Source organism: Amphiura filiformis, chromosome 2, assembly GCF_039555335.1.
Source record: "Amphiura filiformis chromosome 2, Afil_fr2py, whole genome shotgun sequence".
Classification (NCBI taxonomy): Eukaryota; Metazoa; Echinodermata; class Ophiuroidea; order Amphilepidida; family Amphiuridae; genus Amphiura; species Amphiura filiformis.
In genome coordinates, this window is record NC_092629.1 from 16,274,751 (window position 1) to 16,301,577 (window position 26,827).

The 26,827-nt window shown below is 38.4% G+C and overlaps 1 protein-coding gene across 1 annotated transcript; it reads left to right on the forward strand.

Annotated features, from left to right (window-relative positions):
* The first annotated feature begins 19,823 nt into the window (after window positions 1–19,823).
* On the forward strand, window positions 19,824–23,599 carry LOC140138516 (uncharacterized). The gene is given in 2 exon segments (XM_072160374.1): window positions 19,824–20,373; window positions 20,375–23,599. Coding segments are annotated over 2 exon segments (3,018 nt in total). The 3' UTR covers window positions 22,843–23,599.
* Window positions 23,600–26,827: the final 3,228 nt, after the last annotated feature.

The following is a 26,827-nucleotide window of genomic DNA, read 5'->3' on the forward strand; positions in this document are numbered from 1 at the left end:
AACCGTACTTTGATATTAACTTGTCATGAATAGCTGCATACAACTAGAATTAACATTATTACAATCATATTTGGATTGTATTTACAATATCTACAGTTAAAAGTTCTATATTCAGTTTCTCATAGGCCTAATCCCCCTTGAAATATGTGTAAAAATTCCGGTCTTCTTTGCTCGTTTTGAGGCCTTTTGGGCAGCTTTTGAGATATTTTATGACAACCAGTCGATTGCAAATCGATGAAAGTATAACATATGTTTCAATGTATGGGTAGCCTGCAAGTTCCACCTCGTTTTCCAGGTACGAGGCACTAAACAGCGCCCTCACTGCTTTTGATATGCTCTCAAGACTACAAACCTGTTTCTGCCTACTTTTTATTTTATTTCGCAGACCTATTTTCTCGATAATTATAAAAATGCGACTTTTTTTGCCACTCAAATTCATGCATAAGCTTTACACTTTATTTGAGATATAATTCGCTACTCTCACTGATTATTAGTCTAAAGGGCAGCCCAAAATACCTCAAAAAGTTTTTGTATTTTACCGGAACTCATAAGGGTTACACAAATGGTGCACTGATTTAGTTGTGTGCTCCCTTCAAGGATAGGCTACAGAATGTTCATAAAATCAAATTTTGTTATAATTTTCCTGAAATATAAAATGTTCTGAGTAAAACACTCAAGGTTTGAGTGCTCTGTGACATTAACATCAAAAGAAATGCCCTATTAAAGTTTTATGGTGAATTCTGAAAATGTCCACATTTTCAACATTTTGACCATTTATTTAGATTTGCATTAAATACCAATTCTCTACCTTTAGTTTTTGACTGTTTATCTACTAAAAACCGCTTTAACCCTAGAACTACTAAAAAACAACCCCCTCCCCTAAGATTCTTTATCCGTCATAAAAAATGCACGTGTCTGCGCCCAAACGACCTAAGCTAATCGTAGATCCATCCTTTGCGCTCATTTAAGTGCATGATACATTTTTTACCCCAACATCTTACCCGGGTAGAACCGACCGTCAAAGATGACTATAGAGGGGGTTGGTGAGGCACCCATTGGTTTATACTGTAAAATCAATGATTTTCATTTCGCTCTTAAATTATTCCAAGAGCTACTGACTTTTTACTTGTTAGTTAGGTTGAAATAGTGTGTCTTTTCCTTTTATATTGAGGAGAAAATTTGGTGAAAATCACATTTTTGTAGAATTTTTAGCCCAAAATCAATTTTGTCTATACTCTTGTACATAGCCGAAATTTCCCAAATTTTCATGGGCACCCTCACATTATGACATCATAGCAACATTGTGTGGGGAATATTTGTACTTATTTTGGTATTACTGGGTAGAGGAGATCCATAGCTATACATTGGTACCAAATATAATGGTATATGACGTTTATAATCGAAAATTAGGGTGGGTTGCCCCCCCCCCCCCCTCATATAGTCTGTGTTACAAAATATGGCTCAGTAGTTTAAGGGTTAAAAATTAAAAGAAATTACCTTTCAAAATTGCAAGGGTCTGATATTAACGATTTTGAAACAATCACCTCCCCATATAAAAAATTAAGATTTGGGAGGTTTGAGGACTCGTGCCGATTTGGCACCTTCAGACCATATTGCTTTAAATCTTATTTTTCTCACAATTTTTGACAATTTCTTTTCTGCGAGAATAAACTTAGCAAAACTTGCATCGAAAACGCATTAATATATTCATTAAGTTATCTGTTTAAATTGAAATAAGTGCAATTCAATCAAAAGCCGACTTCAATTTTGGCTGAATCTCTCATGAGCATGATTTTACGCCTAGGCCCTTCGAAGGGAGCACATTACTAAAGGCCTATGTCAGCGGATGGCAGAAGAAAAGCTAGGCCCTCAGTTATAACCTCATGCTCCTTCTGAAGGTTTGTTTCTTCTACAGCAGTAACTGCAATATCACTGTTGCCTTTAGACCTTTTTGAAGGCACTGATTTGCGCATCAGTCAGGTATTCTTCTGCACAGAAAGGTCTTTATCCATACTCATATGTCCTTGCATACATCCGTTGGATCAAACGGTTTCGAACCGCTTTTTCCCTATTTCAAATTTTGATTTGAGAAAATTTACTTGCAGCTTGTTTGCTTGTGAACTTCTTTCCGTTTTTGCATTCTTCAACGCCCATCCCATATCCCTAATTTCTGTTGGGGTAACTCTGTGTTTAAATGAGCTTCCACACATTTTAATGACGCATACATTTTTTACGCAATTTGCTTCAGGACAGGAGAATACATTTTCTCTGCTCTCTAACTCCCGCCAACATTCTATCAACGTTAAATAAATCCCATGGCCCAATTTGCAGAGTATAGAAAGCCAAATTCGTCATTAATGGCAAAAAGTGTATACTGGTATTAACTGTTTAGTACATTATTTCTTTTGGTAAAATTAAATGATTTTTTTCTCCCGAATTCAATTAATGTAATAATAATAACAACAACAACAACAACAACAACAACAGCAACAACAACAACAACAACAACAACAACAATAATAATAAAAATAATTATACTGATAATAATATAAATATAAAACACTTAAAACACAATTTTCCAATTTTAAAATCGAAACACTGCTTTTTTGGAGAAATTTTTATTCATTAATATTTTATAAAGTGTCAAATGCTACCAAAATACTTTGTTATGCAAATTTGTTCTCTACTAGTAAGATTATCCCTGAACTAATTTTTCTTGAACTAAAAATGAATGATTAAAACCAAAATACTATAGAAACACTGTTTTTTCAGCATTTTGATATTTCTGTAATCTCATATTTATATTTGCAATACATTAGGCTGACAATCTCCAATAATTTTAATTTTCCCAATGCTAATATTACAAATACAGGCGAAATAGACAAATAAGAGATTGTAAAAATAGGGAAATTTCTAGAAACACTGTGAGCATACAGATGATTTCCCCAAACCATTTTTTCTATAATTTCTTAAAGCATACTTTAATCTTCCAGGAAACAAAAGTTTGTTGAATTGGAAGCGTTGGCATGATACTTACAACCGTTTCAAACATACAGGTTTTATGTACTTTTCAAAATAATTAAAAAAACACCCCTCTTAGAAATAGTGGTGTCTCCCAAATCAAAAGGCCCTCAGTTCCCATTTAGGTCCTGAAACACAGATAAGACCTTGACCTAAATTCTACCCCACCAACTTTAATGAACCTGCTCTAACTTTCTTTCAGAAGGATATCGAATTAACAGGAAATTTTACACATAATTTTACCAAAATCACTCAATTTAAGGGGGAAAGAACAATTAGCCGTTTCCATGGCAACAAGAAGCTGGTGTCACTTTAAATGTTATTTTTGATACATCACCCTAAAGTATCATTGATTGACACAATATGAAGAAAATTGGTGATTTTGCGTTTTGCCACAAATTTGAAAAATAAGTCTATTTTCCTGGACAAGGCCTCTTAAATATTTTCTGCAAAAATTAAAAAGTTACAGGAACAATAACGTGCGGGGGGTGCGTGCGTCCACCCGTAAATCAAGTTTTCATTAAATCTTTGCGCAAGAGTGCGTGGAAGACAAGATCAGAATTGACGGACCGCGATATTTAATAATGAGTGTTTTGTACACACATCCGTGAAATCTGCTTTTCACTGCAATAAACTTTCTTGCTAACATATTACATGTTTCTACTTCGTGCAACTAATGGATAATTACCAAATTTCTGTAGCTATTTAATATAACACATCTTACGGAACTGGCACTTGCAGTATATTAGTGGAGGAAGGGCCCAACTCCAGCTCGTATTAAGACCTGCCTGTACCGTATACCGTTCAGTGCCATGGAAACATTCGAATATATGTAATATACTGTATGTTCATGTATTAGTGAAGGTCCGCTGAAGATGAAAACATTCTGTCTATAAAACTTTTGGGCAATTCCGTAATTAGGCCTACGTCATTCATTTATTCATTTCATTCGGCTGCGATGCAGGCGACTACAAAGATTTCTCCATGTACTACGATCTGAAGCCAAAGTGGGAATGGCATCTGGCAGTAGAAAGTTGTCGAAATCCCCAACAGTTTTTGCACAAAAGACAAAAGACAAGCATATGACAAGTAGGATGTTCTTTGCCTTCCAGGTCTTCTTTTACCATGTAATGGGGTGTAGAGAGCATATCTTCTGCATGGTTCATTCCTGCATCCTCAGGATATGTCCCAGGAATCGTAGTTGTCGTGATCTGACAGAGTTGATAAGAGGCACAGTGTTGGTGATGGTATATTACCTTTTCATTACTAACATGGTCAGTGGCTTTATGTTCAGCATTATCCTGTAACATGATGTACCAAAAGCGTTGATCTTATTTTCCATGTCAGTAGATATCACCCAGGACTCGCAGCCATAGAACAATACTGTACGTAACACAAGTGGTGTGAAACAGCTTGACTTTTGTTGCAACAGTGATTGTTGGACTTCTCCACAGATGCTCCAGTTTCCAAAATGCATACCAAGCAAGCGCCTTCCGTCGGGAGAGGTCACTGGTGCTAGAGCCCATCATGGAACCAAGATATTTAAAATCGGTGACATACTTCGTTGTACTTGATGGATTCTCTGTATACAGTGGAGTGGTGGCTGAGGTTTGCAGTTGATGGTCATGTACCTACTCGGTTTTGGGAACACTGATGATTAGACCCAGGTTTTCTGCTGCAGCCGCTGTTCTGGTCAGCTGTGCCTGTGCCCGCGGGATGGAAGATTCAAGTAAGGCAATATCATCCGCAGCGAAATCCAACGTTCAAAACCTTGGCAGGATAACCATGATAACGCCTGGAGCGACGCGGGTGTGTTTCAACACCACTGTCAGTCCCCTCGGTAGCCATCTTCATCAAATAGTCGATGAGAACAATAGGAATGGGGCTAGAACATCCCCCTGCAATACTCCAGCAGTAGTCACTAGGAAGGGTTCCGATATGTTGCCATCTACCAATACGGCACTTTGCGAATCATACAGTACACGTAATTGCCTTTACGATACCATAGTGCCGCAAAACAGAAAACATCATCTTCCTGTTGATTGAATCAAAGGCTTTCTTGAAGTCAATGAATATTAGTGGAAGTTGGTAACTATGGAAAGCCTCCATGATTCTACGGAGGATATGCGTTTGCTGTGCACAGCTTCTGGCTGGTCTAAATCCGGCCAGGTTACTTCTTATTACTGGATCAACATGGTCCCTAATTCTATTCGGTAGGATCCTATTATACACCTTAGCTGCAACTGACATCAGTGTGATTCCTCTATAGTTGTTCATGAGGCTGAGGTCTCCTTTCTTTGGAAGGGGAACAATAACATTGATAATCCACTGTTCCGGTGGCGTAAGCTAGCTTTGTAAAAACTCTACGCAGATTTTATGGATGTCTGCCATAGCTTCACCACCACCCTGGAGTGCCTCAGTGGTAATCGCACAGTCCAGTCCAGCAGCTTGGTTTGTTTTCATTGCTTGAATGCATGGCCTACGTCATACACTTTCAAAAATTGTCAAAATGTTTAAATAGTCCAAATAACTTGATTTAAGTCTCATATTGAAGGATATAGAATGTAGTTTACCGATCTACTATTGAATTTCATCTAACATAATTTTTTTTCTAGATATGGGCAAATATGAAAAATGGCATAGTTGCGGACGTAACCGTACCAAAAATGCCACTTTCAACCACCCTGTACCATTTCTTTTTGTTGTTTGAAACAAATTAATTTGGCATATTTTCCAAATTTAGTATAAATACTTTGTTTTGAAAATGTTTCCTTGTATGGATCTATGTCCAATATTTAGAAATAACATCCGGAACTCGTTGCGGACGCGGACGTACGAATTGACAAAAATCAGAACGTACGTCCGCAACACAAAAAATGTAGGCCTACGTCCGCAACAGCTGAAACCGAGTAATATTATTTTAAACTGTAAGATGAAAAAAAAAGAAGATGTTTGTCTTTGCTGTGTTTCTTTAGCTTGGTCCCTCATGTAAACAAAACTGTATTAGTTTCCATCAAAGATCTGTACACTTCAGAGTAATTAGGCCTATGACTGAAACACATGTACCTCAAAAAGTACACTTTCTGTGAGTACGTCCGCAACGGGGATGTGTTTTTGTGACTTGTCATGCAAACCGAGAATGGGATTAGAATTAAATTTTCAGGTTTTATACTTATCAAAATCCATATGCCTCCATAAGTTGGATGTTCTGGGTCCTCAAAGGCACAAACTAGTCATTTAGAACAAGGTGGAGCATGGCATTGAACAGGGTATGAGATAAGAAAGGTTAATGGGGTCATGTTCCACCATAGGCGGTGGAAGCGGGAGGGGGACGTTCCCCTTAAATCTTTGCACAAAGGGGGCGTATAACCACAATGGAAGAGAAAATAAAGCAAAATACTCGCCGTGTTTTGATATATGATCATGTACTCAGTGCCCGGGTGCACATCATCAATTTTAGTGCATGCTCGGGAATTGAGGTGGTGGGTCTATCGGAGCTGACGACGTACCGGAAAAGGGGGGTCTTTTGGCTGCATGCGAACGGTCAAAAATCAATGGGCTTTCTTGGTTTGTGGTTGAAAATCGCTTCAGAAGGGGTCTTTCGGCTGCGAACGGTCCAAATAATGGTCTTTCCTGGTTTGTGGTTGAAAATCGCTTCAGAGGAGCCGGGGGGGGGGCTTTCTGAGCTGCGAACGGTCCAAATCAAGGGTCTGTTTTGTTGGGAAACAACCAGAAATGTGAGCAATTTTGGGGTCTTTTAAATCAAGGGTCTTTCAGTGGTCTGTTTTAGAAAAAAATCAGGGTGTCTTTGGGTGCTACGCTCCGGCTACGCTGTCTCAAAACAGGGGTCTCCCCCCGGCAGGGGGGCACTCAACTTCAGAAATGACGGGTGCGGGACTGTGGGTGCATGTGCCTACCGGAGTCGCGAACTTTTTCAAAAAATTTCAAAAAAAGGGGTCATCGGGCAGAAAATGTTGAAGAAATTGGAGCAAAATTGTATCATGGCACTTTATCATCATCATCGTGGACGGAATGGAGGAAGCATCAAAAGTATGCTGGGCCCAAAGTCTTCTGTCTTTCATCAGTTGTTGGATCTCTGACATGTCTGATGGCTGTAGGCCAATATCACTCTTGATCATGTTGATGGTGTCCAGGTGTCAGGGTATTGAAGTGGCCTTCTGCCAGAAAATCAGTCGGGAGACAGGCTGGTCAATTGTGCGAATGCAGTGACCAGCAAAACATAAGCGGCGTTATCTGATCAGTGATGACCCAGGGGAGATGCAAATTTGCTGAAATAGGAGAATTTGAAAGTATACATCATTTTGATGTTATTATTCTAGAATAAAAAAGGGGGTCATCGGGTAGCCGTACCTGAAAAAGGGGTCATCAGGTAAGACGTTTTGAAAAGGGGCCGGTCATCGGGTATTTTCGACTTTGGGGGGCCTATTGACATGCACATACCGTCACTTCTCGTGCCGGCCGGGGGAGCATACCCGTATGGTCATTTGTGTCATTTGGGGCACTTTATAACACAAATGACCATGCATTGTGGGTAGAATAAATTATGTTCCCCCGGAACTTTGAGACCCCCTTTTTAGATTTTACAGCTCCGAAAGACCCCCTAAATCCGGGCCCTAAATTTGGCCAAAATAGAGCGTCCATCGAAACCGGGCGAAAGACCCTTGATTTGGATGAAATCAGCTCTATAAAGACACCTTCATCCACATTTCTGGTGATTTTCAGCCATTTTCAACCAAAGATCATTGTGTTCGCAGCTCCAAAAGACCCCCTTTTACCGGTTCGCCGTCAGCTGACTCAGTTCCCACAGACCCACCACTTTAAAATTCCGGGGAACCATAGATTATCAATAATTATGATGTGCCCCCACCGAAGACTAGGCTACAGTGTTGCTCAAAATAAGAGCTATAAATCCCTATAAATTGTTTGAGTATGAGGTCATTACTGGTATTAGAAACACTCTCAGCAATCTCTATGGACCACAATGGCCTCACCCCAAATGGCATAGTTCAATATCCTCAATTAAACAATCATAGTGCAACATTTGACCTCTAGTAACAGACCATGAAATCTTGTAACCAAATTTGCAAAGGTCATTCAATGATTGTACAAATGTACAAGGTCACAGAACTGTGCGCTACTAGATGAGCATGTTGCGAATACAAGCTATTAACAGTGGTTTCACTATTTCACCACACACTGCAATTTCTTCAGAGTGTCATCTGTGATTTCGCCATCATCATCACAGTCACTTTTATACTGGACTCCCTGTTTGATCTACCGTTTATTTTTCTTCAAGATAAAATGAGCTTAAATTATATTTAAAGGCCTATTCGTATATATAATATTATGCTGGCAGCTCGGACTCTAACCAACATCCCTGTTGAATACCAATACTGTTGACGGGACTGTTGAACACTAGCACTTTTGAACCCGAGATTTGATAGCCCAGGATCGGCAATTCTGCTAGGTAAGTATAGACACATGTATCTTTATTAATTTGTCGGCGATTCCAACTAAACCAAAAGTGAGTTTTTCTGGTTGACCAGATTTAATTATCAACTAAGGGGCTGTGCAATAATTATGAGCCCTATAGGCCTGGGGGAGGGTAAATTTTTTTTTTTTGGGGGGGCAAGAATTTTTGGCGAACCGAACGGGGGGGGCAAGCAATTTTGGCCAGCCGAGAGGGGGGGGGGCAAGCGATTTTTGGCACACATTCATGGGGCGCGTTTTAAATAAAACGCTGTAAAAAGGCTTTGGAAAACAGTACGGAAATGCTTTTTAAAGCATTTCCGTAATGTTTTCCAAAGCCTTTTAAAATATGCTAATTTTCCTGCTCGCTGCGCTCGCAACATATATATCTAGACCATACATGTATAAGGTTTGCAAATTGGGATCCCAAAAATTTGGCATGTGCAAGGGGGGGCAAAGATTTTTTGGCGGGCCGAGAGGGGTGGGCAAGTGATTTTTGGCAGGCCGAGAGGGGGGCAAGCAATTTTTGGCAGGCCATTCGAAAATTTAACCCCCCGGGCTCATAATTATTGCACAGCCCCTAATTGAACAAATCCCAGATGACTGAAAGTATATGGTGTGTGTGTAGCCTAATACTTAGTAAATAGTTTAGGAGTAGGCCCAGGGGCGTAGCCACCCAGCAAACACAAAAACGTTTTAAAAACGTTTTAAATAAGTTATATTTTGGCTTTTGGTTTAGGTAAAAACGTTTTAATAACATTAAAATGTCGGGTTATATAAAGGTCATGAAAACGTTTTAAAACGTTTTGTATGAAAACACACTACAACAATATTTTGAAATGTTTTCAAAAAATGTTATTGTAAACTATTTTTGCAAACATTTTCCCCAAATATTGTGTCAATACTTAAATAACATTATGTTGAAATATTTGAACCCAGCAAACACAGAAATGTTCTTAAAATGTTTTTTTTTCAAAACCTTTTAATAACATTTAAATGTTGGGTTATATAAAGGTCATGAAAACGTTTTTAAAACGTTATTGAAAATATTTTGGGCAAACATTTTTCGCAAAATATTTTTTCGACCCAAAAATAACATTCTGTTTAGAAAGTTTTGTATTAAGTTTTCAAGAATGTTTTTGGAATGTTATTAAAACGTTTTTATACCATTTATATAACCCGACATTTAAACGTTTTCTTTATAACATTTTTGTTTGCTGAGCAGTAGATTATCAAAATAATGTTCTTTAAGGTTATAAAAACGTTTTACACTCTTAATATACCCTTTATATAACCCGACATTTAAACGTTTTCTGACAACCTTTTATAACCTTTTGCGAATGATGTCGAAAACGTTTTGTGTTTGCTGGGCATCAGCTCTCTTTGCCAGGGTGGGCAAGGCTCCAAAAATTTCCCCCAAGTCAATAAGTAAATGGAGCAAAGCGAGCGCAGAGATAACTGGCGTGGGGGTCCATGGGGCGAAGCCCCCGGAAGCTCATGGGTTTTGGGCTTTTTTATACCATGAGGAGAAGCCTCCTTGCATACATTTGTAATGCTTTTATGTGAATATTTTACCATGTAAAAATGGTTTCTTTTATTTTAGAATTATCCGAAAGGAAATAAAATGCATTTACAATGCAAGAACAATACAATAAATTAGGCCTAGACACAACTGATATTCTTGATTTGAAATTGTATTCATTGTCCCCTTTCTCTCATTCCTTCCCCCTTCCCTTAATAATTATTTCCCCCTAAATTATTTCCCCTTCTCTTGTTTAAGTTTCCCTTCCTTCTTTTCTTCTTTTTCATTATATTCCAATTTTTTCCCCTTTCTCTCATTCCTTCCCCCTTCCTTTCTCTTACTTCCGCCTAAATTATTTCCCTTCTCTTCCTTAATTTCCCTTCCTTCTTTTCTTCTTCTTCATTATATTCCAATTTCTTCCCCTTTCACTCATTCCTTCCCCTTTCCATTAAATTATTTTCCAATAACTTCCCCTTCTCTTCCTTAAGTTTCCATTTTCTCTTTCCATCTTCTTCACATTCTTCAATTTCTTCCCCTTTCTTACACTCCTTCCCCCTGTGCATGAATTGCTTCCCCACAACAAACATGCAAGTTGTTTTCTTTACCTCTTTCCCCCTCTTTCATTCCCCTTTCCCTATCCCCCCCCCATCCCTCTTAGGCTTCCCTTTCGTTTTTACATTTCCCTCTTTTTATTTATTCACATTTCCTCTCTGTTGCTTTTCCTTCCCTCTTTCTTTCCTCATTCCCTCTTCCTTTTCTGTGCTCCAAATTCCTTTCCCCTTCTTTCTTTTCCCTTCTTTCCTTTTCTTTTCTTTTTTCTTTCCCCCTTTCCTTTCTCTTGTTTCCCTTCTCCCTCCAAATTTTCCCCAGATCTGCCCACCCCTAGTTACGCCACTGTGTAGGCCTATATGAAATTGCGACATGAACGCCCGGCATGAACGTCATCTGAGGGATTTTACCTTCAATTTTATAACAGGGTGTCCCAAAGGTCCATTTACCATTTGATCTTTTACAAGGATCGGGAAATCAAAATACAATAGTCCCGATGCAAAAAAAAGGGGGGGGGGGGCTGAAATTTTTTGACCCTCCTAAGAGGGGGGGAACCTGAAAAAAAAAATAACCACAAATTTTCCTGGAAAAAATAAGTTTATATGCATATCTATGGGGATGACCCATAATTTTCATGTCAAAAAGGGGGCCCTGGAATTTGTGAGGTCTGTAAAGGGGGGCCCCCGAAAAATTTTCGCGATAAACTTTTTTTGCATCAGGCCCCCCTTACAAGTGTTTGTGAACGGTCCCTAAGCTTGATAAGAACCTTTTCTTTATTGAAAAGTAGGACGTATAGCTGAGCTGACGAATCTAATTTCACGCAATCCTATACCTTAATCGTTAGGGGCTGTGCAATAATTATGAGCTCCTCCAAACGGCTCGCCAAAAATCGCTTGCCCCCCCCCCCCTCGGTCTGCCAAAATCGCTTGCCCCTCCTCCCCCGCGGTCCCCGCTAGTTGAGTACAAGGGAGCGGTTAGTTAACGGGGGTGGTTTATGGTGTGGTAAACGGTAGGCCTAATGATAATGATTGTGTCACAATTATGTTACCTGGAAATTTTTAGAATTGAGAATCTTCCCCGAAGAACTTATTTTCAGTATATTCCCTCAATTCTGTCACAGATATTATACAGTCTCCTTATCAGTCGGTTTATGTCGTGCTGTTTCTGATAGTGGCAAATACAGAGCGGGGATGAGACTACACTGCATTTTTGGGTTAATTTTAATGTTCAACGGTGTATCAAAAAAAGTCACGGAGAACCACCATTCGTCTGTAGGTTGTTTTGGTGAAATTAAATAGGGAGCGCGCCTGGGGTCGCTGCTCCAAAAAGATAAACTACAGGTGGTGGTCGCCGTGCATTCTCTAAATTCAGTAAATTTTCATCGTCAACCGTGTATTGAATGGGATTATTTTGAAATTGTAAAACGCTTGAAATTTCAAAAACAAATAGGCCTATGTTAATAAATAATATAAATACAAGCTAAAACCATGGCATCTCTTTCTTCCATGCTAAAACCGTTGGGGTTCGATAATGAACCTCACCGAGTATATGGAAAATGCCATACGGCCGGGCGGTTTCACAAGTTGCCGGCTATCATGCCACTCGCCGCCTGATAAACTAAGAAGATAACGTTTTCCCAAGAAAAGCTGAAGTTCTATTTTAGCTATTTTTAAAGGGGCTCTATTTTGGTCAAATGTCTTTCGGAGCTGTGAAATCCAAAACTGGGGATCATTTTCCGGGGCTGCATACCCATAGTACACTCTCAGAACATTGGTTAAAAATTTTAACCAACTTGGTTAAAATTTTAACCAACCATGTATTTACAGGTGAACAGCCCAACAGTTGGTTATATTGTTAACCAACCTGGGTTGGTTAACAATATAACCACAGGTTGGTTAAAAACATTGACCAACTACTGGTTAACATTACGGTAACCAACCAGTTGGGTAAAGCATGTTGGGCAAAATGGGCAAAATATAACCAATAGTTGGTTAAACACTATGAATGGGAAGTTCATTTCATTGTTCATATTTTAACCAATTGGAGACATTTGAAGGTAGGAAATTATATTATAAACATTTTATCGGGTATAACACTTAGTTTAAGTGTGTGCGAGGCCAGACTGTGAGCAAGACATACGATGCTTTATCGACGACAGCTACCACCACAACCGGTAAGCTTAAGCTTAAGCTTACCGGTTGTGGTGGTAGTTCTTCTTCTTCTTCTTCCTTGTAAGTGCCTACCTCATATGTATGAGTATTATCGCACTGCGTACAGACAAGCTGTACTTATTTGTTGTCGTCGATAAAGCATCGTAAGTCTTGCTCACAGTCTCGGCCTCGCACACACTTAAACTAAGTGTTATACCCGATAAAATGATATACTTTATAATATAATTTCCTACCTTCAAATGTCTCCAACAGATCTTGAAGACCCGATCCACAGCTTTGCAGCAAGCCACTCATATCGGCCATCTTGTTTTCTGAAATGCATTTTTGCCCAACACAATGACCAATCACAGTTCGCAAAGGAACACCATGTGACCATGGTTGGGCAAAACCATACTTTGCCCAACTTTATTGGCGGGAAAAGGATGTTTTTTACCAAGGTTGGTTAACTTTTAACCAACATTGTGTAAATACTATATTGACAGGTTTGACCAACCATGTATTAAACTGTATTTTGCCCAACTTCAAGAATCTTAACCATTGTTGGGCATTTTTTAACCAACTGTTTTCTGCCCATTCATTTTTTATCCAATGTTCTGAGAGTGTATGGTCATTTGTGTCAAGTGCCCCCCCCCCCCCAAAAAAAAAAAAAAGAATAATAAAACCAACCCTACATGTACAATGAATAAAGCAATACACGGGGTTTCGTAGCTTGTCGCGACCACCTTATAACCTGTAAATCCCAAAATCAGAATTAATTTATGCCAATAAATAGGCCTATGTTGCATTCGAAATTACAAATATATTCAGTGGCGTAGCGGGGGGGCACAAATTCATTTAAAAGACCGGGTTGAAAGATCAATTTAAGACCATAAGGTCTTGTTCCACACTATTCCATTTACTCACAGATTTCTTGTGTTGGGTGCCAATTATTGGGCTGTGAATGTGGTCCAGGAAGCTGTTCCATGTCAGTGCATTTTGCTGTTGTATCAGTTAGACAACTGTTTAGTTACTGAAAAGTGTTTAGAGTAGAGTATTGAAGTAATCCTGTGTTCAATTTTTGTTCATTTTTATGGACAGGAATTTAAGATATGACCTTGTGAAAGATTATAAGTTTCTTTTTGAGGCCAGTTTATAACACGGAAAACAGTTACATGGAGATGATCGATGGGAATTATAAAATAAACATTATTTTTTACCAGGTTCGCCATCGCAAATAATAAAGGAGACAGGGGGAAAAAGTGATCCCGCCTAGAATCGATCCCAGGACCTCAGGTTTACGAGACCTGTGCCTTAACCACTCTGCCACGGGAGCTTAACTTTCGCTGGGATCACTGCTAAATGGGACTTTAAGAATAGCAGAGTTAGTAAATCAATTACTCCTTACCACGTTCAGTGTGCTGTGTAACAGTCTTTATTATCATTACTTTATGCGCCTGTCACACTACACCGAATAGGTCTTCCGTACAAGAAACGGATTGTATTTTAGTAAATCCGTTGTTGTTCGTCAATGATCGTTTTATGTTCTTTTTTTTTTTTGCTATCATCCGCCAAATGCGTTTTGTGTTAGGTGATGTTCGTTAATTCCGTCGGCAAGTTTTGTGCATGCACAAAACTTGAAACGGAGTGTACCGAATACACATGTTCGGAATTTATCCGATGTGTGTTCGTATGGTGCTGCATATTGCCGGAGTTTGTTCGCTCTCCTTTCGTTCATGTTCGTTCTTTGTTCGTTGCACTCGGCCCGTGTTCGTTGCAAATACGTTCCTGTGAGGCCTTCACCACCGGATAGCATATTTTTGCATTCGGTGATGTACGTTGACCCAGACCGTGTTAGTGTCACACTACACCGGATCGGTCTTCCGTATAAGAAACGGATGGTATTTTAGCAAATCCGTTAGTGTTCGTCAATGTTCGTTTTATGTTCTTCATATGTCCTGCTATTATCCGCCAAATGCGTTTCGTGTTAGGTGATGTTTGTTTAGTCCGTCGACAATACGTTTCAAGTTTTGTGCATGCACAAAACTTGAAACGGAGTGTGCCGAATACACATGTTCGGAAGTTGTCCGATGTGTGTTCGTACTGTTCTGTTTATATACCCTGGGGTTGTTCGTTATTCTTTCGTATATATACCGCAGGTGTTTGCAAGGTTTCGCAGGCGCTTGTGCCGGATGTAGGCATATGGCGAACATGTGCATCGATCGGGGGGGGGGACTTTCTGAAGGGTGTGTGACACAATATCATATTTCCCCCAGTACTTTAGTGACTGACAAGTAGAAAAAAGGGGGAAAGGGGAGAAAAAAGAAAAGACGGTGAGAAAAATTGAAGAGAGAAGAGAAGAGAAAAAGTTAAATTGCACGTAATTTAGTAGGCCTATGCATGTAAGTAGTATTGAGAGAGGGCACTTTCTGAATGGTAGAGGACGCAATATCAAATTCCTACCAGTTTTAGTGATTGACAAGAAAGAAAAAAGAAGAGAAAACATGAAAAAGGTTAAATTGTACGTTATTGAGTAGGTCCAGGATAGTATATAGTAAGCCTAAGTATAGGCCTGTGATTATTATAGGCAGTGCTTAAATGTGGTTCCTTGGCCCAAAAGCCTGTGAAAATTACTGCCCGGCCCGTCGATATGTAGGGCCCGTGACATTTTGTCACCAAAGTCAGTATTTAAGACGGACTTAGGTCTATTACTGACTTTAACATATCAATCCATGCATGCTTTACCTGAAATTACGAGTCTGAAGTCTTATATCTAAGTGTCAGTGGATCAGTGTAACATTTTAAATTTTGCAAATTCAGTTCGGGCCTTCTTTGTTTTTTGTTTAAGGCAATAATAGGGCAAAAATGATGCACCAAAAACAATTTTTCAAATTGTCCATTTTTAAAACTAAATTTTTACACAATAGGCCTAGGCCTAATAATGTAAATAGGCCCTACAGTCCCCATGCAAATGGCTTCAATTGGACCTTCATTTTGAAAAATTGACAAGTCTTCCTTTTGGACATCCACGTGTTATTTTTAAACAATTGTTTATATTATACAATAATGGTGAAAACTTTTCAATGGCTTCAATTAGGCTTTCGTTTTCAAACTAAAATAGTACCCAATGACAAATGCCTTCAATTGGGCCTTCATTGTCCAAAGGTTTCTCACGTCTATTGCCCCCGGACGCTGGTTGCCCTGATATATCAGATTTGTAGCCCTTTTGTACTTATTAGCCAATATTTGACCATTTTCGTCAAAGTTTTCTCCCTTAAAAGTTGTCTTTCCCCACTTTGTTCACCCTCTGAAAAAGTGCTTGCTACGTCACTGCCTCTAAGGGGTCAAAAACCCTCTCAAACATACCACAGGGATCGATATTGGGCCCACTTTTGTTTTTAATTTATATTAATGACCTTCCTCTTTGTTCCAACAATGCGGACTTCGTCATATTTGCCGATGACACCAATATTCTTTTTTCACATAAAGATCAAAACTCCCTTGAAACTCTAGTTAACAATGAACTAGTAACCATTTCGAACTGGTTTAAACTAAATAAACTTTCCTTAAATATCAAAAAAACTAATTTCATGATTTTCAAAAATAAATACAGTAATATTCATAACAAAGATATTAAAATTCTCATAGATAATCATATTTTAGACAAAGTTCACACAACTAAATTTCTAGGCATATTAATTGATGACGATGTTTCATGGAAATCTCACACTTCCAATGTATCCAAAATGGTCTCTAAATATAATGGTATTATCCGTAAGGTTCGCCCCTATCTACCTCAGGAATCATTACATACACTTTATAACACCTTTGCTCTCCCCTACTTATCCTACTGCAACATTATCTGGGCTGACAAAAATAATTCCCATATAAATTCATTATTCCTTATACAAAAAAGAATTATTCGGACATGCACCAACTCTCTTTGGCTTGCCCATACAGACCCGCTTTTTAAACAACTCAATACTCTTAAGGTGCAAGATATTTATTTCCATCAACTCGGAACATATATGTTCCAATACCACCACAATCTCCTCCCAAAAGATTTGTCCATTAAGGAGTTTTTTAGAACTAACAAAAGTATTCACCATCACCATACTAGGCAAGCCAATGATTTCCACGTTAAAATGTCCAATACCAAATTGGCTGATAATATAATTAGTATTCAAGGAGCCCTTTATTGGAACTCACTTCCCCAGTCTATCAAATCTTGTAGTTCAGTGCCATCTTTCAAATCCAACTCTAAAAAAATCCTCATCAGCACATATGTACAACACTGATTAGCCTACACCTGCAGTTGTTGTTTTTGTTTGGTTTTTCCTTCTCATTTTTCAGGATCTACTTGCATAAAATTAATTCAGTATATATGTTCCACAACAAATCGGACCCGTTTGTCTGTCTGTTTGTATTGTTCCAGTCTTTATTTATTATTATTATTACTTTGTTATATTAAAAATAAGCTATTTGATAAATTTTGTTAGCTCGCTTTGCCTTGTATGCAGATTATCACTTTTGCATTTCATTGTTCTTGCTCTGCAGAACTATACACCATTTACCATGTTAATTTATCGTTCCATTAAATATGTAGATTTTTGCATTAAATATATAGTTACCAGTCTGGTCCGTCCTGGTTTTCCGTGACCGCTTTGGTTACCTGCTATGTTAGTTATAACTTAGCTCATTATATAGACTCGTTGCAAGTGCACGTGCAATCATGTGCTTATGCTTTCACCCGGGCTAATTTTTACATTTTTGTTACTATTGTACCGTAATACTTATGCCATGCCTGAACTGTTTTATATTATAATGGGATTTTACAACCTTTTACACCTACTGTGTAGGTTTGGTTGTTATTTTCACCATCACTACTCATTGATTTATAATTGAAAGCACAGCTCTTGTGATAATTAGTTTATACCTAACCCACAAGGCATATATCTTGCTATTGTATTTATTATTATTCTAAAAATTTAAAGTCTAAAGTTTATCATAATTATTTAATACTAACTTCTGTAAAGGGTGCCACAACAACACGCTCTGCGTTCAGTGGCATCCTCATCATTTCACCATATTATACGATGTTTGTAAAAGCTTTTTTATATTGTATTATTTAATGGATGAATTTGATGAAATAAAACTGAACTGAACTGAACCCTCTCCTCCCCCACTTTTCTGATAGGGTGGACGTCCCTGTTGGTGCCACATGCCACGGATTCGCCGATCATTTGTCGGACGTTGAACGATTGAATATAAAACGCCTGCAGGATTATTAGCGGCCACAACGCATAGAGAGACGAACGGGAATCGGATCCCCAAATCCGGACATTTGTCGGCCGTTGACCCCAAATCCGGTCATTTGTCGGACGTTGAACGATCGAATATAAGACGCCTGCAGGATTATTAGCGGCCACAACGCATAGAGAAACGAACGGGAATCGGACCCCCAAATCCGGTCATTTGACGGACGTTGAACGATCGGATATAAGACGCCTGCAGGATTATTAGCGGCCACAACGCATAGAGAGACGAACGGGAATCGGACCCAAAATCCCACCGAATCTTCTGCCGGACTGGTGATTTTTCCACCGAATAAAATATTTTTGTATTCGGTGATGTACGTTGATCCAGTCCGTCGTAGTGTGACAGACCTATTACATACTGCAGTTATGCTGTCCGTTTTCCTATACACAATACACAGTGCTCTTTCCCATTGACGCGTGACCTCTACAAATAGCCTACGTTAAAAGTATGGGGATATGCCTAGTTAACGTCGCTGTGTGAAAAATAACCGGCCAATATTAAAAGTTCTCTTTTAAAGTTCTAGAAAATATAGTTTTGTAACATGTCCTAAATTTTTAGCTAATTTAGATGTTTGAAAATATGCGTACTTTGGTGTTTTAGTTAATGTTATAGGTAATAGTACATTGCCTAGTTAACGTCGCTGTGTGAAAAATAACCGGCCAATATTAAAAGTACTCTTCTAAAATTCTAGACAATATAGTTTTGTAACATGTCCTAAATTTTTAGCTAATTTAGATGTTTGGAAATATGCGTACTTTGGTGTTTTAGGAAGGATATGTAAACGACAGATAACACCAAAAATATGAAGAAATTATTTCCAAACCGTGTTAAGTCTGCAAACCACCATGTTTCTCATTTTCAAGAACGCTGGTTAACAATAAGCACGTATTGTCTCATTTCGTAAACAAAGACCACAGAGAATTGTTCTCTAGCGCTCGCTTTATAATCGTTCACCCAACTGAAAGTATAATCCCAGCTCATTGCTCCATTGTACGTGTAAAGCAGACACATATATTGTGTGTATTTAACCAGAGAAGATATGATTAAATCAGTTGAGCTGTTTTCAATGAGTGTTATCTTGGTTTAATAGCTTTTAATGGGGTTTAAGTCCTGCAAAGGTCGAGTGGAATTCTACTGTAGACATGACTGCATCATGACTTTATTTTCTCGGCATTGACACGTAATATCTGACTCCGTATCCGTACTTCTTGAAGCACATCTGCTCTAGTTCTTTATTAAGATCAAGCCAGCAGCTAGTAATAAATCTAGACCAAACAGTCGGTCGGATTGTTAGTGCACATTTTACTAAATAGGCTATATATATAATACAATTATTGTATACAATATTATAAGAATAACGATTTTATAATTAAAAACTAAGACAAATTAATGCGTGAATACTTAAAAATGTTGTTGTTAGAAAATGTACAAAATACTAAACATATTTGGGCTATTCCATTTGGAATCCGTTATGCCCCTGTGTCAGTAAAAGTCTCAGTAAAAGGGAGTATATTATTCACATGAAAGTTACCCAATTGTCTATTGTCGTATTTGTAAGACTCTAGCTATATCTTCAACAGGGGGAGTGTGGATTTCAAATGGAATAGCCCATTGCCACAACATTGAATGGTACTCAGGTTGAGGGGTTCATTTCCAGTGCCATTGCAAACTTATGTCTTTTTCTGTATTTTTGAAACTTGAAATGTAGCGTTTTAGTATTATTTCTAAATAAGGATATTAAAGATCATTTCTTTTTCTTTTGCTCTTTCAGAAACATGAATAATTCATCAGCTGATTGGGTAGACCGTACTGACCGTGTACCATTTCACACATGCAAATATTGCAGGCAGAGATTCTATTACAATACCTGCAGATATTTGAGTCATTTAAGACGCCATGAAAACTGTATACATCCTTTCAGGCATAGACAGCATAGATTCCTCCATCGGGCAGTTCCAAAGGTTTCAAGATTCTCACATTCTGGTAGCAAGGACAGTCATGAAAGGATCCATACCAAAGAAAAGCCACATCAATGTAAATACTGTAAGAAGAGTTTCTCTCACAAAAGTACCAGTAAATGTCATGAAAGACTTCACACCAAAGAGAAGCCATATCAATGTAAATATTGCAACAAGTGTTTCTCACAGGCTGGTAACAAACACAGTCATGAAAGGATTCATACCAATGAGAAACCATTCCAATGTAAATACTGCGACAAGTGTTTCTCACATTCTAGTAGCAAGAACAGTCATGAAAGGATTCATACCAAAGAGAAACCATTCCAATGTAAATATTGCGACAAGTGTTTTTCACATTCTAGTAGCAAGAACAGTCATGAAGGGATTCATACCAAAGAGAAACCATTCCAATGTAAATACTGCGACAAGTGTTTTTCACATTATGGTAGCAAGAACAGTCATGAAAGGATACATACCAAAGAGAAACCATTCCAATATAAATACTGCGATAAGTGTTTTTCACATTCTAGTAGCAAGAACAGTCATGAAAGGAGTCATACCAAAGAGAAGCCATATCAATGTAAATATTGCAACAAGTGTTTCTCACAGGCTGGTAACAAAAACAGTCATGAAAGACTTCATACCCAACGAAAAACCATTCCAATGTAAATATTGCGACAAGTGTTTTTCACAGGTTGGTAACAAACACAGTCATGAAAGGATTCATACCAATGAGAAACCATTCCAATGTAAATACTGCGACAAGTGTTTTTCACATTCTAGTAGCAAGAACAGTCATGAAAGGATTCATACCAAAGAGAAACCATTCCAATGTAGATATTGTAACAATTGTTTTTCACATTCTAATAGCAAGAACAGTCATGAAAGGATTCATACTAAAGAGAAACCATTCCATTGTAAATATTGCGACAAGTGTTTCTCACAATCTAGCAACAAGAACAGTCATGAAAGGAGTCATACCAAAGAGAAGCCATATCAATGTAAATATTGCAACAAGTGTTTCTCACAGGCTGGTAACAAGAACAGTCATGAAAGACTTCATACCAACGAAAAACCATTCCAATGTAAATATTGCGACAAGTGTTTTTCACATTCTAGTAGCAAGAACAGTCATGAAAGGATTCATTCTAAAGAGAAACCATTCCAATGTAAATATTGCGACAAGTGTTTCTCACAGGTTGGTAGCAAAAACATTCATGAAAGGATCCATACCAACGAGAAACCATTCCAATGTAAATATTGCGATAAGTGTTTCTCACATTCTAGTAGCAAGTACAGTCATGAGCGGATTCATACCAATGAGAAACCATTCCAATGTAAATATTGTGACAAGTGTTTCTCACATTCTAGTAGCAAGAACAGTCATGAAAGGATCCATACCAAAGAGAAACCATTCCAATGTAAATATTGCGACAAGTGTTTCTCACAGGTTGGTAGCAAAAACATTCATGAAAGGATCCATACCAAAGAGAAACCATTCCAATGTAAATATTGCGATAAGTGTTTCTCACATTCTAGTAGCAAGTACAGTCATGAGCGGATTCATACCAATGAGAAACCATTCCAATGTAAATATTGCGACAAGTGTTTCTCACAGGTTGGTAGCAAAAACATTCATGAAAGGATCCATACCAACGAGAAACCATTCCAATGTAAATATTGCGATAAGTGTTTCTCACATTCTAGTAGCAAGTACAGTCATGAGCGGATTCATACCAATGAGAAACCATTCCAATGTAAATATTGTGACAAGTGTTTCTCACATTCTAGTAGCAAGAACAGTCATGAAAGGATCCATACCAAAGAGAAACCATTCCAATGTAAATATTGCGACAAGTGTTTCTCACAGGTTGGTAGCAAAAACATTCATGAAAGGGTCCATACCAACGAGAAACCATTCCAATGTAAATATTGCGATAAGTGTTTCTCACATTCTAGTAGCAAGTACAGTCATGAGCGGATTCATACCAATGAGAAACCATTCCAATGTAAATATTGTGACAAGTGTTTTTCACATTCTAGTAGCAAGAACAGTCATGAAAGGATTCATACCAAAGAGAAACCATTCCAATGTAAATATTGCGACAAGTGTTTTTCACAGGTTGGTAGCAAAAACATTCATGAAAGGATCCATACCAACGAGAAACCATTCCAATGTAAATATTGCGATAAGTGTTTCTCACATTCTAGTAGCAAGTACAGTCATGAGCGGATTCATACCAATGAGAAACCATTCCAATGTAAATATTGTGACAAGTGTTTTTCACATTCTAATAGCAAGAACAGTCATGAAAGGATTCATACCAAAGAGAAACCATTCCAATGTAAATATTGCGACAAGTGTTTCTCACAGGTTGGTACCAAGAACAGTCATGAAAAGATCCATACCAAAGAGAAACCATTCCAATGTAAATATTGCGACAAGTGTTTCTCACAGGTTGGTACCAAGAACAGTCATGAAAGGATCCATACCAACGAGAAACCATTCCAATGTAAATATTGTGACAAGTGTTTTTCACATTCTAGTAGCAAGTACAGTCATGAGCGGATTCATACCAATGAGAAACCATTCCAATGTAAATATTGTGACAAGTGTTTCTCACATTCTAGTAGCAAGAACAGTCATGAAAGGATCCATACCAAAGAGAAACCATTCCAATGTAAATATTGCGATAAGTGTTTCTCACAGGTTGGTACCAAGAACAGTCATGAAAGGATCCATTCCAAAGAGAAACTATTCCAATGTAAATATTGCGACAAGTGTTTTTCACAGATTGGTAGCAAGAACAGTCATGAAAGGACGCATACCAAATAGATTTTTTCTATCATGCCATATATCCTTTGTTATATTTTAGTTATTTTAGTTATTTTGCATTTACATATTGTATGTTTTTGTACAGTGCTTCTATGTACAATGTAGTTGTTTATTATTTTGTAAAATGCTCTATATTCTACCAAGAAATATCGGTCTGTTAAAGGATGCTCTTATTGCTCTATAAATAGTTTCCTGGTTAGGCAGTCAGACCGGACTGCTCATAGGCTGGTAAAAAGAAAAGTCATGACAGGACTACAGATCCATAACAAAGAGAAACCATATCAATGTAAATATTGCGGCAAGTGTCTCACAGGCAGGTAACAAAAACAGCCATGAAAGACTTCATACCAATAAGAAACTATATATCAATGTAAATATTGCGACAAGTGTTTCTCACAGGCTGGTTACAAGTACAGTCATGAAAGGATTCATACCAAAGAGAAGCCATACTAATGTAGATATTGCAACAAGTGTTTTTCCCAATCTGATAAAAATCACCAATATAATATTACTAGTAAATATCAACAACAAAAAATTGTCCACTATGCCCACCCCACCCCACCCAATTTGGGCTTTATACTCCCTAAGCCAAGAGAAAAAATCTGGGACAAAAATGGTAAATTTGTTGATTGTTTATGTTGGATACCACCCCACCCAAGGCTACATTATAAAATACTGAGGCCGTCTTGAATGGGGGTGGGGGTGGGGGTGGAGAGGACAATACTCCCGGGACCCAAAAAGGGTATAAGCCTACTGGTACAGCGAGATTTTTTTCACAACATGATTAAATATTTGATTGAGCATGTTTCAGAGAAGTTTGTATTGTATTCTGTTTGACTTCAAAGATTTTAGGATCTCTGTTTTAATGAGGGGCTGTGAATTAAATATGCACCCCCCCATCCTTCCAGGTAAAATTTCCAAACGGTGTGCCAAAAATGGCTTGCCCCCACTCGGTTTGCCAAAAAATCTTTGCTCCCCCCTCTTTGCACATGGCAAATTTTCAGGATCCCAATTTTCAAACCTTAGTTGTCTATAAAAGAATTTGTTTCCAAATCCACTTTGTATACAGTATAGTTCTGACAAAATTACGGTTTTTGTTTCAATATTGACGTTGCACTTCTGTTCTGCCAAACGTAGTACCAGTGGATCCCTTTTGGAAACAAACAGATTTGACCATTGAATTTTCAGAAAATCACTTCACCAGAAAATTTTTATTTCAAAGTAACTTATTAAAGTTTGTTCCGCTTATAATTGGTGAAAAGTTTGAACCATCCATGAACTCGACCTCCGATGCCCTTTAAAAACCCGGGTAAAAACCACGCGGTAATATCAGGAGCACAACAAAACACTGGACAGACACACAATATTTTATTAGTATTAGTGCACCTGTGTAGCCCCTTTTTGTTCCCGTCATATTGAGAATTCTTTTTTGTTAAAACATGTTTAAGCACAAAATTGCTCATATCTTGTTGGAAACCATGCCAAACTACTCCTCTAGTCGTAAGGGATTCCGATAAAGTATAGTTTGACCTATCTGTGACGTACAGTTACAAGCAAAAAGGTCATATTTTGACCACAGACCCTGGCAGTGGATGTCAAAATATGACAGTTGTTTTAACTTGAGAACCGTATGTTACAGATAGGTCATCAAGCTATAGACGAATGCAACGAGCCAAGTGATGATCAGAAATCAGTTGGCCATTTAGGTCCCCGCAGCACCAAACTGGTGTTGTGACTGCCCAATTGGGTGGATTAAAGCCGCTTAAAAATCGATGTTAGATTGTATTGTGTTGTAAACTGTCATCATTCTTTTGTTTACGTGTAACGGATGATAGAATGCCGTTTAAAATCCCCTCCAAGGCCGCATCATTTCACATTTTAAGTGGGATGGAGCCGACGGGGACCCAGCTTATGGCTGCCATTGAGGTGTAGGAATGCGTGAATTGGATTTGTCTGTACTTTATCTGAATCTACTGAACCACAGTAGTTTTGTGTGATTGTCAACAAGATATGAGCAATTTTTGATTGTGACCCCTGTATAAACCTTTTTCTGCCATCTTGGAAAGAAACTATTTTTGGGTAAATATCTCATTTAAGGGTACACAAGGTACTGTTGGTCGAAGCAGCCAAAAAAATTGATTTTCATCATCTAAATTAATATATTATTGAAAATTAACACTTTGATGTTTGCATAATGTGATGTGCCCTGAGTAATTTAATTTAATTATTTAACTTTGTTTACAAGCTGAAAGTATTTCGTGAGATAGGAAACCCCCTTGCACTTGCAGGGGAAAATCCATTGGATTGTGAAATGGAGATCATTTTGGAAAGTCCCCCAGGATGTAAATGTGACAGAATGGTCTATTAATAGATTGTGAGTATAAAATGCGAGAGCTGGAGTTTGCTGATTACAGAATGTCATGGGAGATTGTGAATATATAGCCAATAATTGAGCTATTTTAATACAGCAACGAAGGAGATTGCGAGCACACAAATGTGCTCTTCCTCATCAAAGGATTAAAGTTCTTCTGTCGAATTGCTGGAGTTTGCTGGGTTTATGAAAACCACACATCTGTCAAATACAGCGGAGCTGTGTTAAAGAAACCTGTTCCCTGGAGAAAGAGTGATTGGTGAAAGAAACACCATTTTTGGAGAAAGCAGCGCAAGGAGATAAATATTTGGGGAAAGCAGCGCAAGAAGGTAAGTGATTGGAGAAAGCAGCATCATTTTCGAGTGAGGATTTCGTACGCAACGATATTTATAAACGCAAGTGTACACTGGACTTCGCTGATTTTCACAGGACAAGTGAATAAGGATATGTTCATGAAAGTTCATCTGTGTTGGTATAAATCATGATTTTGATTTAAACTTTTGATCCAAACACAAGGAAATAATTCCTACCTCGGAATTTTCAGATGGTACTCCATCTTTCATCAGCGAGTGAGTGACTGTATCAGGTCTTGTCTCGGTCCCAGCCGGTTTGTGTTCCTCCGTTACTAAACAAACCGTCTGGCGACAACCTCATAGTACGTCTTTTCTGATTGGCTGAACATCAACGCCATAAATGCTGGCGTTAAATTTTGCTGTCAATCAACGCTGGGCCTCGGCGCATGCAGTAGTTGATGGACAGCTATGCGGTTACATAAATCCACACAATGTACGTGAGTACGCGCTGCAAGTCGCGTACATGAAAGGTGATATCGGACGATCGGCGCCTCAGCCCTTACGAAAATGGCACGCAGTTTTTGAACGCATGCAGCATGCAAGCAGCACGCGTGCCGCACCGCATGCAGCACGCGTGCAGTTGGTAGCGTGCGGATGCGTATATTTGGAACGAGGCACGCATGCAGGGAAGCGTGCAGATGCTTGCTGCATGCGTGCAGGTCATGAGCGTGTGCAGTTTGCATGCAGCATGCAAATCCATTAGCGTGCACTGCATGCGTGCAGCACGTACTGGCCATATATATGCGAGACAAAATCATGAAAAAAAAATCAAAAATAATGGTTAACAGTGTATACTGTCCTTACAATTAGTCTTACATAACCTGGCTATCCATTTCACAATGAACCAAAATTGCCTAGCTTAATTTTATACAAGTCACTTATCTAACTTTCTTAGTCAGTGGGAGTGGTTCTAGTTCGTATACACATTTTTGATTGGACAATCGCAAGATTTCGGGTGCCGTTTATCAGGCCGTAGACGACCCCACGTCATCATGCGTCTTGATAATGCCTTACACGCTTGTAGAGGTGCGCGTATGTATCGCGATGTATGCGTAGACTAGTGCGAAATACGCGACGCGCTAGCAGTACGCGCAACAGAATACGTGAAGTTGTAAACAAGTTTCGTTCATTTTATAATGAGGGGAGTTTTTATGACGGTAACTTAGTTTTTGCTTTAAAAAATTGTTTACAGTTATTAAAATAATATTTAACTGACTAAGAATGAGAATAAACGATAGGAATTTTTATTTTGCCTATCCTC